We start from the raw sequence: 16,313 nt of genomic DNA, 5'->3' as shown, positions 1-16,313 counted from the left end.
GCGGGAGGGGGTGGAAAGGACTGGATACTTTGAGAAATTGGCCAGGATTCTCTGTTCCAAATTTTCTCCACTACCGCTGCTAGGAATAAGAGGGAATGTGATGCTCAGCCGAATCTCCATTCACTGTAGCAGGAACGGAGAATTCCATTGCTGTGAACAAATGGAGAATCCCACCCATTGGGCTGGATTCTCCGCAGCCCCATGCCAAAATCGCGTTCGGCGCAGGGGCAGAGAATCCAATTTCACGCCGAAATCAGACCCGGCGCCGGTCCGGCAATTCTCTGGGACCCGAGAATCGGCGTGATGTGGAGTACGCCGCGCGGCTGGGGGCCCATTGCCAGACGCCCGCCAGCGATCCTCCGCTCCCAACCGGCCGAGTTCCCGACTGCGTGGAACTAACCACCTATTGCCGGTCGGGATGCTGTCGTGGCGGCTGCGGACTTTGACCGCGGCCACCCTGGTAAGGGTCAGGGGGATCGGACACCGGGGGGGGCGGTCTTATAGGCGGCCGGGGTTAAGATCCGCATGGTCAGGTCCTCGGGCGTGCAGCCGATCGGGGGGGGTGGGGAGGGGGCTAATTTTTCTGTCTGCCTCCGCGGTCCGAGCCGCCATGGCGCTCGGTGCAACCGCTGGAGGCCGCCGCCGTGCGCATGGGCGGACCCAAAACCTGAATGCAGGTGCCCATATCCACAGCTAAAGCAACGTGAATTACTCCCTGCCAGCCCCCTGTCAGGCATTGAATTAGCTGTACTTTTTTGCAGGAATCTCTGGAGTAAAACTCCAGCATTTTTACTCCGGCGTGGGGACATCGTCCCATTTTGGGAGAATCCAGCCCCTTGTGTTTAGACTTTGGTAAACAGTGAGGGGATCTGAGTGGGATAATCGGGCTGGATTCTCCCAAATTGAGACTCTGTCTACACGCCAGCGTAAAAACGGTGGAGTTTTACTCCCAAAATTCCGAATAAAATGTTGAACTAATTCAATGCCCTGCAGGGGTCTAGCAGGAACCCAGAGTAAATCTCGCAGCTCTCCCTGCGGATACGGTCTACAGCCGCCGCATCGCGTTTCATGGCAGTCTCAGACCACAAAGCCACACAGAGAAAAGAGATACCCCCCCAATCGGCCGCGTGCCTGAGCCTGAAACCGCGCAGACTCAATCCCTGGCTGCCTATAAGGACCCCCTGGCCTCCCATCCCCCCGACCAGGGCGGCCAAGGACTGAGTCGCAACCGCCACGCAAGCATCCTGACCGACAATAGGTGGTTAGTTCCACGCTGTCTGGAACTTGGCCTGTTGGGAGCCGAGGATTGCTTGGGCAGGCCTCTGGCAATGGCCCCCCCGGTGGTGCAGCGTACTCCGCGGTCACGCCGATTTTTGAGGCCCGGAGAATGGCCGACCGGCATCGGCGTGATTACAGCGTGAAAGTGGATTCTCCGCCCCTGCGTCGGCCGTGATTTTGGCACGGGGCTGTGGAAAGTCCAGCCCAATATAATTAATAGGAGGAGCCAGGCCTGTAGCAGGCAGTTTAGCTTTTAGTTTTGCTAGGAGTTTTAAGCTCTCTCTTTGAGCAGTATTTCCAATAAATCCCTATACAAGTGAATAGCAAGTAACTCTGTGTTTGCTAACTTTATTTGTAAGTGGCTCTTTACCCATGATGGGTTTGCTTTATTAGAGATAAAGACGGTGCAAGTTAGTAGTAAAAGGGTTTCCTTTTATCTTAAGAATAGATTAACTTAATTGAAAAGCTATTTTCTGTTGCTTTACATGTGTTTAATCCTGTGTTAGGAATAAAGTTTGTTTGAATGTAAAAGATCAAATACCTATTGGTCAGTGGAATCACCCCTGGAGCGAATTATCCTTTCCTCACAGTTTTGCAAAGTGTTTGGGGTTCTTGTCTAGCATCTTAACAAATATTGGGGTCTGGCCAAGAAATAGAAACATAGAACATAGAAGCATGAGGTGGCCGTTCGGCCCTTCGAGTCTGCTCCGCCATTCATTATGATCACGGCTGATCATCAAGTTCAATACTCTGACCCCACCTTCCCTCCATATCCCTTGATCCCTTTAGCCCCAAGAGCTATATCTAATTCCTTCTTGAAATTACACAACGTTTACTCAACTACTTTTTGTGGTAGTGAATTCCACAGATTCACCACTCTCTGGGTGAAGAAATTTCTCCTCACCTCAGTCCGAAAAGGTTTACCCCTTAACCTCAAACTATGACCCCTAGTTTTGGACTCCCCCACCATCAGGAACATTCTTTCTGAATCTACCCTGTCTAATCCTGTTCGAATTTTCTAAATTTCTAGGAGACCCCTCTCACTCTTCTAAACTCTGATGAAGTTATTCCTAACCGACTTAATCTCTCCTCATATAACAGTCCCGCCATCCCAGGAATCAGCCTGGTAAACCTTCGCTGCTCTCACTCCGTACAAAAACATCCTTCCTGAGATAAGGACATCAAAACTGGACGCAACATTCCAAATGTGGCCTCACCAATGCCCTATACAATTGCAGTAAAAATCTCTATTCCTATACTCAAATCCTCTCACTATGAAGGCCAACATACCATTCGCCTTCTTTACTGCCTGCTGTACCTGCGCGCTTACTTTCAGTGACTGATGCACGAGGACACCAAGGTCTTGCTGAGTATCCACCTCTCTCAATTTGCACCCATTCTAATAGCAATCTGCCTTCCTACTTTTGCTACTGAAGCGGATAACCTCACATTTGTCCACAGTATACTGCACCTGCCATGCATGCGCCCATTCACTCAGCCTGTCCAAATCCCACTGAAACATCTCTGCAACCTCCTCACAGTTCACTCTTCCACCCAACGTTTTATCATCTGCAAATTTGGAGATAATACATTTAGTTCCCTAGAAAACGGGTGTCGCGGGACGGAGAATCCCGCCCCTGAAAAGAACTGCAACTTTTATTGCGAAGACAGAAAAACAGTGGTCATGGGTGAAATGCAATAGTTCTGAAATAGCTGAAGAATAGGCAGTGAGGCGGCACATGCTGTATGATAATCGCCTGATTTATGTTTGCATCTGAGCTGGGCCTGAGGAAGCTACAGGCAAAGGCCAAATCTGAAGAGATGGTACTGAGCTTACCACTAAAATAAGCAGCAGGGTAGGTGGTAGCAGACCATGTCATTACCACAGAGGACATGACATGATGCAGACAGTCATACACAAAGAATAAATGGGCAAATTCTTGAAATATGACATAAGAATGCTTTTTACTAAAAGAGTATACACATGTATATAAAAACAAGTTGATTGTCTTTTACCTATCAAATCCTTCAGCTTGTCTGAGTTTAAGTGTCGCGCCTTCATAACGACAACAATCAGACGACAGGCTGCCGGAAGGTAGTTGATGGAAAGCAAAATCTCACCAGGCGATGTTACAGAATCCTAGAAAACAAATCATTGGTGACAATTCAAAGAAGTTTTAATCATCAGTGTTAGCTGCTCCCCAGGGCAGTTTCTTCTCTTGTCAAAACAATTTTATCCAGGTACATTCATAGAAAAATCACATTGTAATTCCAAGGTAATGTGCTAAATATAGATTAGACAGCTCAATAGAGCTACACGTAGTCACTCTTCTATTGAATTTTCTAGCATTAAACTGCACAATGATTTGAAAGCTGAGCAGAGCTTCTCGCCCAGTTTCCGGTTTTACTTCTGGGACCTATAAACACTTCAGAATCACATGCAGTTGAATGCAAGCTAATTGGATTTTCATCAGTCCTTCTTCGAGAAGGGGAGATAAACATGTTTACAGGTCCCATATGCCCAGGGAAAGATTTTATACTTCAATTATTTTTAAGCAGACATTGAAAGGTTGATTTCATGTACTAGGCAAAAGCTAAAAAAATTGATGAAGGATCATAAATGTATATTTATTGTCTACAGCTGAATATTTAAATGTGATTCCTAAACTCGCTTTGACTAGTTGTTCAGAGTGTGAATTCTACATTCAGTGTCATGCTGCTCCATGAGGCTGTGACAACTGCCAGGCAGGCTTGGGGGTCTGGGTGAGAATAACTAACTCCCTGCACTGTACTCTCTCACCCTCCCACAGAGCGTGGGTGGGCACCAGAGTTGGACCCACTACTAATGTGATTCTGAAAGGTGAAGGTCTCAGCAGATCAACAGCCTGTCTTCCAGGCTAGGCTTGGAGCATGACATGGAGAAACTATAATGTATGGTCAAGGAAAGACACCTTAGAGTTCAAGTCAACCCCCCCCCCCCTCCCCAGGCCCATTGTATCAGCTTGTGTGGTGAACACTAACTCATGGAATTGTTGTAAGTGAGAGCTGAACCTGTCTCTGTATGGAATAGAGATTACCTGGTAAAAAAGGCAAGCGCTGTCTGGCATTAATCGGATGCATCATGGTTTTTTCTAATGGGCTAAGTGGACCAGAGCTATTTTCCTGTCTGTCATTATTTATAATAATAATCATCTTTATTAGTGTCACAAGTAAGCCTACATTAACTCTGCATGAGGTTACTTTGAGTAAATCCCCTCGTCACCACACTCCGGCGCCTGTTCGGGTACACAGAGGGAGAATTCAGAGTGGCCAATTCACCTAACAAGCACGTCTTCTGGGACTTGTGGGAGGAAACCGGAGCACCCGGTGGAAACCCACGCAGACACGGGGAGAATGTGCAGACTCCCCACAGACAGTGACCCAAGCCTGGAATCGAACCTGGGGCCCTGGCGCTGTGAAGCAACAGTGCTAACCATTGTGCTACTGTGCCGCCCTATAAAGTAAGACAAGAGATGGCTGAGGACACACCCGTAAGTGTAAAGATACAGTCCATCCTTTTATTAACGTTTAGCATTACAGTAGTAGGCAATTAATTTTCCTTTTTAAAAAAAAATCAAGATACATTTACAGAACCTACAAACACTTCCTCTTGGCTCGACTAGTCCCATTAATGATTCAGAAGCTGAGCTTCCTTGCAGCATTCGCTTACGCAGATGTCTGTGGTCCCAGAGACTTCACAATGACATGCATTACAATCTCAGTAAGCAGGCTGAACTGAAGAGAAGGGGAAAAAAATGATACCTTTTCAGGGGCCTTCAGGTTTATCCAGCTATTGGTTCTTGCGTCCACAGCTACGTCAGACAGGTTGAGTAGTGCTTCCCCCACACAGTTATGCCTGGAATACTTATTACAGCTGTAGATGGCCAATGTTAAAGTCCCCTCCTGCACGTGTTCTGCTGAGACCGGGAATATCAGAGTCTCCTGCCACAATGGGTATAAGGACTTAGTTTGGTTGGAAGTCTCAGCCTCGGCCTTTCCAAGTTTTGTGACCAAGGTGCCTACCACGTAGGTGTCGCAGTTGTTCATATTTTCCACTGTATCTGCATACTGAGCTGGAGAACAAGGACAGAAATTTAAAGGAAAAGACAGTTAGAATCTGGATTGATGGGCGATTACTTTGTATGAGATTTCATGCTCATCGCCCCTGACGAATGGCTTTACATGAAGCTCAAATAGTCACTAGTGCAGTGGAGGTTTTTTGGGTTCTCACTTTTTTCAAATTTCGCCATTTTACCAGTATTTTAATTATACTAAATAAAGAAACCAGATTTAGAGCTACAAATGACAGCTGCCAAATTTCAAAATGGTGTCAGCAGTGCCGGAGGGTGTTGGCATTCTGGGGTGCAGCCTTAGTGAAGTCCTGGCCACCAATTCATGATTTTAATACCGTTCACCAAAAAGCACTCATTTGCAACAATCTCGCTGTGATAGAATATTAAACAGCCACAGGGTGTTGGAACTGTGAAGAGTAACGGTGATGCAACAGAGTCTTTTAAAACAGATTATAAGAAGTAAATGATAACGTAACACAGGTCAGTGAAATAATGGGAGGTTTAAATAAATTTCTGTCATGATATTCAGGTAAACATAGCATAAACACACATTCATACTGATGGACAGATCAACAGACCAATCAACACACACACAACACGACAGCCAATCACAGGCAAAAGCATACACAGTACAAAGCAGGGAACACGACACTTCCTGGGCATTCCAGCAGGAGACAGCTCAGGGCACAGAGCTCATAGCAAGCCACTCAGACATCCACCATGTGCTGAGTGCCACTACAAGATAGTATTAGGAATAGGTCCACAGATTCTAGGGTTATGATCGAACCTCAGTAACCAGTTTACCACTGGAAATAAATGTTAGTAATAAAACTGAGTTGTACCATTCTCAACCGTGTTGGTTCGTCTGTGTAGCAGAGTACCCAACAAATCATAGTACCAGGTGTAACTGTGGGACCTACCTACAAATCCTCTGGAATCTGCCATCCTGCGCCATGTTCACCGTCAGCACACCGTAGCCAGTACAAGTCGCTGGAAACCTCGGGGTTAATTGGAAGCTGTTCAAACAGCGCTTCCAGCTCTTTCTGGAAGCCAACGAAAAGGAGAGCGCTTCGGACACCAGAAAGATCGCCATCCTCCTCTCCACGGCAGGTCAACATACCATCCATGTCTACAACTCCCTAGTGTTCGCGGAAGGTGAGGACAAGACCAAGTATAAGACGGTCCTTCTCAAACTCGACCAACACTTCAACGTGGAGGTCAACGAGAGTTTCGAGAGGTATCTCAGCAGCGCCTGCAGGGTAAGGATGAGCCCTTTCAATCCTTCCTTACGCATCTCCGTATCCTCGCGCAGTCCTGCAGTTACGACTCCACCTCCGATTCCATGATTCGGGACCAGATCGTTTTTGGGGTCACCTCGGGCACCCTACGCCAGCAGCTCTTAAAAATTAAAGGCCTCACCCTAGCCTTCACAATTGAAGCCTGTGTCCTGCATGAAAACGCGACTAGCTGCTATGCACAATTTCAGGCGGCGGAATCTGCGCGGCAGGGGTCCTACGCGGTCGGATCCGCGAGGCAGGCGCCCTACGAGGCCGAACGGGTCCAGGCGATCGAGGTCCTCCCTGCCCGCGGCCCGGACGAGGGCGGCCATTTTGCGCGCTTTTCGAGGCCTCCCATGTTTGTGCGCGCCAAAAACGACGTCGACACTGAGGGACGTGGTGCGCAGGCGCGCTCGACGCAAGACCGAACTGCGCATGCGCGGTGGCTGAACGAACGCCATGACATCACGACGTGCGGCAACTGCGGAGCCGCACATTTGAAGCGGCAATGTCCGGCAAGAACCCGACAATGCCTCCGCTGTGGCAAGTTGGGCCACTATGCTGCCTGCTGTCGAGCAGCTCAACCTGCCAATGTTCCCCAACTCCGACAACCTCGCAGGGTCGTGCGGACCATTCAGCCTCCTTACTACGAGTCGTGCCCAGACGATATCCAGACCAGTGACACAGACGACCGGGACGCCTTCCGTGTTGCGGTCATAGATAGGAACTGGATGTCTCCAGCCAGGACCCATCAGCCGTTGCAAGTGAACACTGTCAATCCGGGTGATGAATGGTGTGCCACCCTAACGGTCAACCGATCACCAATAACATTCCGTCTGGACACTGGCGCCTCCGCCAACCTCATAGCATGGTCAGCCTCCTACGCCATGAAGGTCAGACCACCAATTCCGCCATCCCGTTGCAAGATGGTCGACTACAATGGGAACGTTATCCCGGCTATGGGATCCTGCCAGCTCCAGGTGACACACAACACACACACGGCCACACTCTCATTCGAAATAGTCGGATCATCAAAGGACTCCCTGCTAGGCGCACAGGCATGCAGGGTTCTCCACCTCGTGCAATGAGTCCACGCTCTGTCTCCAGAAGGCACATCTGACTTCCCGGATGCAGAATTCAGGGCACAGCTCCAATCGCTCCTCGCCCACAACCAGGAGGCATTTGAGGGCATGGGAACACTGCCCTTACAGAATTCGGCTCAAACCGGACGCCACCCCGGTCATCCCAGCGCCACTCAAAGACCGCCTCAAGCAGCAGCTGCAGGATCTCCAGGACCAAGGAGTGCTATCCCGGGTCACGGAGCCCACGCCGTGGGTCAGCTCCATGGTGTGTGTTAAGAAGCCCTCCGGCGAGCTCCGGATCTGCATTGATCCAAAAGACCTCAACAACAACAAAATGAGGGAACACTACCCCAAAACCAAATGGGCAGAGATCACGAGCAAAATGGCCCGGGCTAAAATCTTCACAAAACTGGATGCCTCGAAGGGTTTTTGGCAGATCCAACTGGACCAGTCCAGCCGAAAGCTGTGCACCCTCAACACCCCTTTCGGCAGGTTCTGCTATAACAGAATGCCATTTGACATCATCTTGGCATCCGAGGTCTTTCACAGGATCATGGAGCAGATGATGGAAGGCATCGAAGGGGTGCGCGTCTACGTGGACGACATCATCATCTGGTCCACCACACCACAGGAGCACATCTATCATCTCCAGCGCGTCTTTGCACGCATACGGGAAAACGGCCTGGGCCTCAACCGAGCCAAGTGTTCTTTCGGCCAAACCGAGCTGAAGTTCCTGGGGGACCACATTTCCCGGTCAGGGGTCCGTCCGGATGCAGACAAAGTGAGCGCCATCACAGCCATGCCGCAGCCGGCAGACAAGAAAGCAGTGCTACGCTTCCTAAGCATGGTCAACTTCCTGGGGAAGTTCATTCCCAACCTTGCCTCCCACACGACGGCTCTGCGCCACCTTGTCAAGAAGTCCACGGAGTTCCAGTGGCTGCCCACACACCAGCATGAATGGGAGGAGCTCAAACTTAAGCTCACCACAGCACTGGTATTGCCGTTTTTCGACACATCTCGTGACACTAAAATTTTGACTGATGCCAGCCAGCCAGGCATTGGGGCAGTGCTCCTGCAGCGGGATGACACTGCGTCATGGGCCCCGGTCGCCTATTCCTCGCGGGCCATGACCCCCACAGAACAGCGCTACGCGCAATTCGAAAAGGAGTGCCTGGGCTTGCTAACCGGTTTAGACAAGTTCCATGATTATGTGTATGGTCTCCCCCAGTTTACCGTTGAGACTGACCATCGTCCCCTGGTCAGCATCATAAATAAGGAACTGAACGAGATGACCCCTCGCCTCCAGCGCATCCTACTTAAACTCAGGAGGTATGACTTCCAACTGGTCTACACCCCGGGAAAGCACCTTATCATTGCGGATGCCCTATCTAGAGCAGTGAGCACACCGCCCGATTCGGAGGGGTTCGTCTGTCAGGTCGAAGCGCAGGTGGCCTTCACATTGGCAAATCTGCCAGCTGACAACTCCAGTCTGGCCCGTATTCGCCGAGAGACTGCGGCCGACCCCCTTCTACAACGGGTGATGCACCACATGACGGGAGGGTGGCTCAAAGGACATTGCCCGCAGTTCTACAATGTCCAAGACGACTTGGCCGTCATTGATGGTGTCCTTCTAAAGCTGGACCGGATTGTGATTCCACACAGCATGCACAAGCTGGTCCTCGACCAACTACACAAAGGCCACCTGGGGGTCGAGAAGTGCAGACCGAGGTCCCGAGGGGCGGTATACTGGCTGGGCATCAGTGATGCCATTGCCAATATGGTGCTCAACTGCCCCACCTGCCAAAGGTTTCAACCGGCGCAACCTCCTGAGACGCTTCAGCCCCATGAGCTGGTGATGTCCCCCTGGGCGAAGGTGGGTGTGGACCTTTTTCACGTGCTTGGCAGGGACTATGTAATTGTCATTGATTACTTTTCCAACTATCCAGAGGTCATACGCCTTCACGATTTGACATCGTCCGCTGTCATAAGGGCCTGCAAAGACACCTTCGCTCGCCACGGCATTCCGATTACTGTCATGTCGGACAATGGGCCCTGTTTTGCCAGCCAGGAATGGTCGTCCTTTGCTGCTTCGTATGGCTTCACACACGTGACGTCCAGCCCTCTGTACCCCCAGTCCAATAGAATGGCGGAGAAGGGCGTGCACATCGTCAAGCGGCTCCTCTGCAAGGCTGCTGCTGCCGGGTCGGATTTCTGCCTAGCCCTGCTGGCCTATCGCTCGGCCCCACTAGCCACTGGCCTCTCACCAGCCCAGCTGTTGATGGGCCATGCCCTCAGGTCCACTGTGCCATCCATTCTGGTACCCACAACCAACCATGCTCCGGTACTGCACAGAATGCAACAGCAGCGCGTTCGCCAGAAGTGGGCATATGACACACGGGCAACTGATCTTCCCGCCCTGGCGCCTGGAGATGACGTCCACATCCACCTACCAAAAGGTGGCTGGTCAGCACATGCCGAAGTTCTCCGATGTTGGCTCCCCGCTCGTTCCTGGTTCACATGCCTGATGGATCCATTCGTAGGCGCAATCGCCGGGCTCTTCGCCTACTTCCACGCTCGCTACAGGAACTTACACCGACACCGCGCCCTCCTGTTGTTCCTGATATTGACTTCGTGGAGATTCCTGCCACCATGCCCCTTCCGTCGTCGCCCGTGGCCAGGCCCATTCCTCAGCCGGTGGATCCAGACCCACCCTTGAGGCGGCCAACCCGAATTCGTCGCCCACCTACTAGACTGGACTTATGAGCCTGTTTGTACATTGAACTCATAATACCACTGTGTTAATATGTTTCTGTTCTTCCTTGTCGTTACAGGAGTTCGTTTTGTCGTTCAACATTTCCCCGTTCTTTGTTTATGGTACAACCTCGTTGTTATGTCGCACACGACATCACCCCTTGTGTATAGTTTAGCCCCATGTACATGCTGTAGATATTGCACACACACACATTTAGCTGCACACAGTACACATCTGTATTTATAACCACATAGGCACATGTTCTTGTAAAAAAGGGGGGATGTCATGATATTCAGGTAAACATCATAGCACAAACATACATACATACTGATGGACAGATCAACAGACCAATCAACACACACAACACCACAGCCAATCACATGCAAGAGCATAAACAGTACAAAACAGGGAACACAACACTTCCTGGGCATTCCAGCAGGAGACAGCTCAGGGCACAGAGCTCATAGCAAGCCACTCAGACATCCACCAATTGCTGAGTGCCACTACAAGATAGTATTAGGAATAGGTCCACAGATTCTAGGGTTATGATTGAACCTCAGTAACGAGTTTACCACTGTAAATAAATGATAGTAATAAAACTGAGTTGTACCATTCACAACCGTGTTGGTTCGTCTGTGTAGCAGAGTACCCAACACATCAGTTTCTTTACACAGAGGGTAATTAGAAAGCAGTGTTGATGGAACAGAATTTGTAAGTAATTTTAAAAGAGTCACGTATATGAGGAGTGAGAAAGGATTAGATGAGGTCGTTCCCCTAAAGAACTCCAGCATGGATTTGAATGTGTAAATGGCCTCTTTCTGATTGTGTTTTTATGATCGTACCAGATTGCTTTTATGGGATCTTGCTGCTTACAAATTGACAAATCATGTGTCATGCAAGAGTGCCTTTAAGAAATGGATGTGTAAGCAATGTACCTTTAAGAAAACAGTGATGTCATAGAGTGGGTGGCGCTCAGCTCAGGTCAGCCATTTTTGGAAGTTTTAGTTTTGCAGTTTTGAAAAGTGCCTGACTGGTTTTGCTGAGAGCAGCTTCAAAGTGCCTGGCTGTTTTGCTGTGAGCTGATTAAAAGGAGAAAGCCAGTTTTGAAAAGAGCTGCAAGTTTGGAGGAAAAGAGCTGGGTGTGTGTCTGTGTTTTGCAGTGAGCTGGAGTTGCTGTGATGTCTACCATGAAAGACTATCTCTGGATCATTTGGGTGATTTAAAGTAAAGCCTCTAACCTGGTGTGATACTGTTTAAAGGTGTTAAGTCTCTTGGAAGTTTGAAGGAACATTTTAAGGAGTTATTTACTGTTGCAATATTTTCTGAGTTATCTTTGAAGTAAGGGGTGTTAGAGACCCAATGTTTACTTAAAATTTTAAGCTGAGTTCATGGAATAAACAGTGTTTTGTGTTTAAAAACGCACGTGTCCATAATTGTAATACCACACCTAGGAAAAAAGCCGTTTGCTCGGAAAAGCAACAAATACATTAAAGGGAGAGGCTGGTTGAACTCCATGATACATTTTGGGTTTCTGAAAACGCCTCACCCATAACAACTGGGGGCTCGAGGGGGATAAAAGTCTATCTATTGGATTGGCTTTTGTGAACTTAAAGACAGTTGCTTTTCCAGTGTGGTATTTTAGTTTAAGTGGGGAGAGTATTGTGAACAATGGCTCTTTCAGAGGCTCAGAAGTTTTTGGGGGTGGAGAATGTCACACGTAGTACTTTACGGACAGAAACAAAAGCAAACTGTTAGATTTGGCAAGAACATTGCAGTTAACATTGCCTGACAAAATGCAAAAAGATGAGGTAATTATGGTGGTGGTTAAGCATTTAAAGTTGCCTGAGATAGAGTTTGACTCATTGGAAATGGCACAAATTCAGTTGCAAATTAAACAAATGGAGCATGAGAAAGAATTAAAGCGGCTGGAATACGAGAGTGAGAGAGAGGAAAAAGAAAGAGAGAGGAAAAAGAAAGAGAGAGAGAGGAAAGAGAAAGAGAGAGGAAAAAGAAAAGGAGAGAGAAGAAAGGAGAAAAGAAAGAATAGCCCTAGCAGAACAAAAATGAAAAGAAAGGGAGATACAGGTCAGGGAAAAAGACAAAGAGAGGGAATTTGAACTTCAGAAAATGGCCATGAAACATGACAATCAGTTAAAATTGGCAGACGTAAAGGGAAACGTACAGTTCGATGATAGTGATGAGGATAGTGAGAAAGAGCGTCACAGTCGAAGGCTTGGTGGGAATCTATTTAAATATGTCCAAGCATTGCCAGGGTTTGACGAGAAGGAAGTGGAAGCCTTTTTCATTTCATTTGCGAAGGTAGCCTAACAAATGAAATGGCCACAGGACATGTGGGTGTTACTGATTCAAACAAAGCTGGTAGGTAAAGCTCGTGAAGTGTTTGCATCACTACTGGAGGAGGTATCTGGAACGTATGAGGAGGTGAAGAAATCCATCTTAAGTGCATATGAGCTAGTGCCTGAAGCTTACAGACAAAGGTTTAGAAATTTAAGGAAAGAATTTGGTCAAACATACATGGAGTTTGAAAGGCTCAAACAGAGTAATTTTGATAGGTGGATAAGGGCTTTGAAAATAGACCAAACGTTTGAAGCTCTCAGAGAAATTATACTTTTGGAGGAGTTTAAAAATTCAATTCCTGATGTAATGAGAACTCATGTGGAAGAGCAGAGGGTTAACCCTGCGAGGTTAGCAGCAGAAATGGCAGATGATTATGAATTAGTTCATAAATCAAAGATTGGTTTCCGACATCAGTCTCAGCTGGTGAGGGATAGAAACTGGGGACATGAGAAATACTCAAGTGGTAAAGGTAACGGTGATCTGATGGGAGACAATAAAGAGAGTGTACCTCAGATTAAAAAAGAAATCCAGGAGGGAGGAAAAGAAATGAAAAATTTCAGATGTTTTCACTGTAATAAACTAGGCCATGTAAAGTCACAGTGTTGGTGGTTGAAGAAAAGCACTGGGATGGCTGAAGTGGTAAAACAGGATAAGACAGTGGGATTTGTTAGAGTGGGAAAGGAAAGCCCAAGGGAAGCGAAGGAGGTGCAAATGATTGTACAACCTGTTCAAGAAGTAATTGTTAAGAAGGTGCCAGATGTCTTTAAAGAATTTACTTTTGTGGGTAAAGTTTACTCATGTGTATCAGGAGGAGCAGGTAAAGAAGTCACAATTTTAAGAGATACAGGGGCTAGTCAATCTTTAATAGTAAGAGATGAGGAATTATGTAGTTTGGGAAGAATGTTGCCAGAAAAGATGGTGAAATATGGAATTCCGGGTGAGAGGAGTAGCGTTCCATTATATAAGGTAAGGTTGGAAAGTCCAGTGAAGAGTGGTGAAGTGGTAGTAGGAGTAATAGATAAACTATCTTGTCCAGGAATACAGTTTATCTTGGGTAATGATATAGCTGGATCGCAGGTGGGTGTGATGCCCACTGTGGTTGATAAACCAGTGGAAAATCAGTCAATTGAAGTGTTGAAAGACGGGATTTTTCCGGATTGTGTAGTAACAAGGTCGCAAAGCAACAGGTTAAGACAAGAGGAGAAATCAAAGAGTGAAGATGACGTTGAAGTGCAATTATCAGAAACAATTTGAAATGAAATGAAATGAAAATCGCTTATTGTCACAAGTAGGCTTCAATTAAGTTACTGTGAAAAGCCCCTAGTCGCCACATTTCGGCACCTGTTCGGGGAGGCTGGTACGGGATTTTTGATCAGATGGTTGAAAAAGAACAAGAACAGGTGGAGGATGAGGCGGATATTTTTAGTTCAGGAAAATTGGCGGAGTTACAACAGAAAGATGTAGAAATAAAATGGATATATCAGAAAGCATATACGGAAGAGGAATCTGAGAGTATACCAGAGTGTTATTACCTTAAAAATGATGTCTTGATGAGAAAATGGAGACGTGTACATATGCAGGCGGATGAAAAGTAGGCAGACGTTCATCAAGTAGTATTGCTGGTAGGGTATAGGAAGGAAGTGTTGCGAGTTGCACATGAAGTACCAGTGGGAGGTCATTTGGGAATAAGGAAAACTCAAGCTAAAATCCAGAAACATTTTTATTGGCCTGGACTACATAAAGATGTAGTTAAATTTTGTCAATCATGTCACACATGTCAAGTGATAGGGAAACCTCAAGCAGTGATAAGACCAGCGCCCTTAATACCCATTCCAGCATTTGAGGAACCTTTTACAAGGGTCCGAATCGATTGTGTAGGACCGCTTCCTAAAACAAAAAGTGGGAATCAATATCTTTTGACTGTAATGGATGTGTCTACTAGGTTTCCAGAGGCCATTCAAGTATGTAATATTACAGCTAAAAGGATTGTGGAGGAGTTACTTAAATTCTTTACTAGATATGGACTACCCACAGAATTCAATCGGATCAAGGAACAAATTTTACTCCAAAGCTATTCAAAGAAGTTATGGATAGCTTAGGAATAAAACAATTTAAATCAACTGCGTACCATCCAGAATCGCAGGGAGCGTTAGAAAGGTGGCATCAGACATTAAAGACAATGTTGAGGGCGTATTGTCAACATTATCCAGAGGATTGGGATAAAGGAATCCCATTCCATTCATTTATGATTATATTCTATGATTATATTCTATAATTATATTCATTCGTATTGTTTGCAATTAGGGATGCACCTAATGAGTCTACCAAATTTAGTCCTTTTCAACTCATTTTTGGTCATGAGGTAAGAGGACCACTTAAAGTGATTAAGGAAAAATTGGTGGGTGAGAAATTGGAAATTATACTATATTGGATTACGTGTCAAATTTTACAGAACGATTAAATAGAGCAGATGAATTGGCTAGACAACATTTGAAAGTTGCACAAAATGTGATGAAACGGGTAGCGGCCAAGAAGTCCAAAGTTCGTAGTTTTGCCAGTGGGGATAAAGTTTTAGTGTTGTTACCAGTGGTCGGGGAGCCTTTAAAAGTTAGGTTTTGTGGACCGTATCAGATTGAAAGGAAATTAAGTGAGGTGAATTATGTGGTAAAAACACCAGATAGAAGGAAGACTCACCGAGTGTGTCATGTGAATATGCTTAAAAGGTACTTTGAAAGGGAAGGAGAGAAAAAGGAGGAGGTTTTAATGATTCTAACTCAAAGTGACAAACCAAATCCAGATGACTGTGAATTTGACTTACCTCAAATTAAATTGGAAATGAGGATGTTCTTAAAAATTGAGATGAATTGTTAAGTTACCTTCCAGAGGAAAAACAAACTGACCTGAAAGAGTTATTGTTATCACATGGGCAAGTTTGTAGAGATAAATTGGGAAGTACTAAAATGGCTATACATGATGTAGATGTGGGAAATGCTGTTCCTATCAAACAACATCTATATAGACTTAATCCTTTAAAGTTGGCACAGGTTAACAGAGAGATTGAGAGAATGCTGAAGAATGGCATAATTGAAGTGGAGCTCACCCACAGTGATGGTACCTAAACTAGATGGTACCCAACGGTTGTGTGTGGACTATAGAAAGATGAATGCAGTTACAAGAACGGACTCTTATCCTGTCCTACCATTGAAGGATTGCAAGGAGAAAGTGGGACAATCTGCTTTTATTTCCAACTTCCAGACATGGAAAGAACATTTAAACCATCGTATGGAGTTCATCGACCGACTTCAGGAGGCGGGTTTGGTGATGAACCTAGCCGAAAGTGAATTTGGAGAAGCCCGAATCACTTTCCTTGCGGAGTTTCCGATATCCTCAAGACGAAGGGAAATAATGCGATTTCTTAACATGAATGAATTTGATCGAACCATTGTGCAAAAGC

The 16,313-nt window shown here is 46.6% G+C and overlaps 1 protein-coding gene across 1 annotated transcript in view; it reads right to left on the bottom strand.

Moving 5' to 3' along the window:
• The window catches only part of syt13 (synaptotagmin XIII), a 104,131-nt gene that overhangs the window by 14,547 nt on the left and 73,271 nt on the right, over positions 1-16,313 (bottom strand). The window contains 2 exon segments of the mRNA XM_072517695.1: positions 3,295-3,418; positions 5,080-5,390. Coding sequence (XP_072373796.1) covers positions 3,295-3,418; positions 5,080-5,390 — 435 coding nt within the window.

Source organism: Scyliorhinus torazame, chromosome 10 (assembly GCF_047496885.1).
Source record: "Scyliorhinus torazame isolate Kashiwa2021f chromosome 10, sScyTor2.1, whole genome shotgun sequence".
Lineage (NCBI taxonomy): Eukaryota > Metazoa > Chordata > Chondrichthyes > Carcharhiniformes > Scyliorhinidae > Scyliorhinus > Scyliorhinus torazame.
Note: the sequence above shows the minus strand (reverse complement) of the source record. Positions and strands in the feature narration are given on the sequence as shown.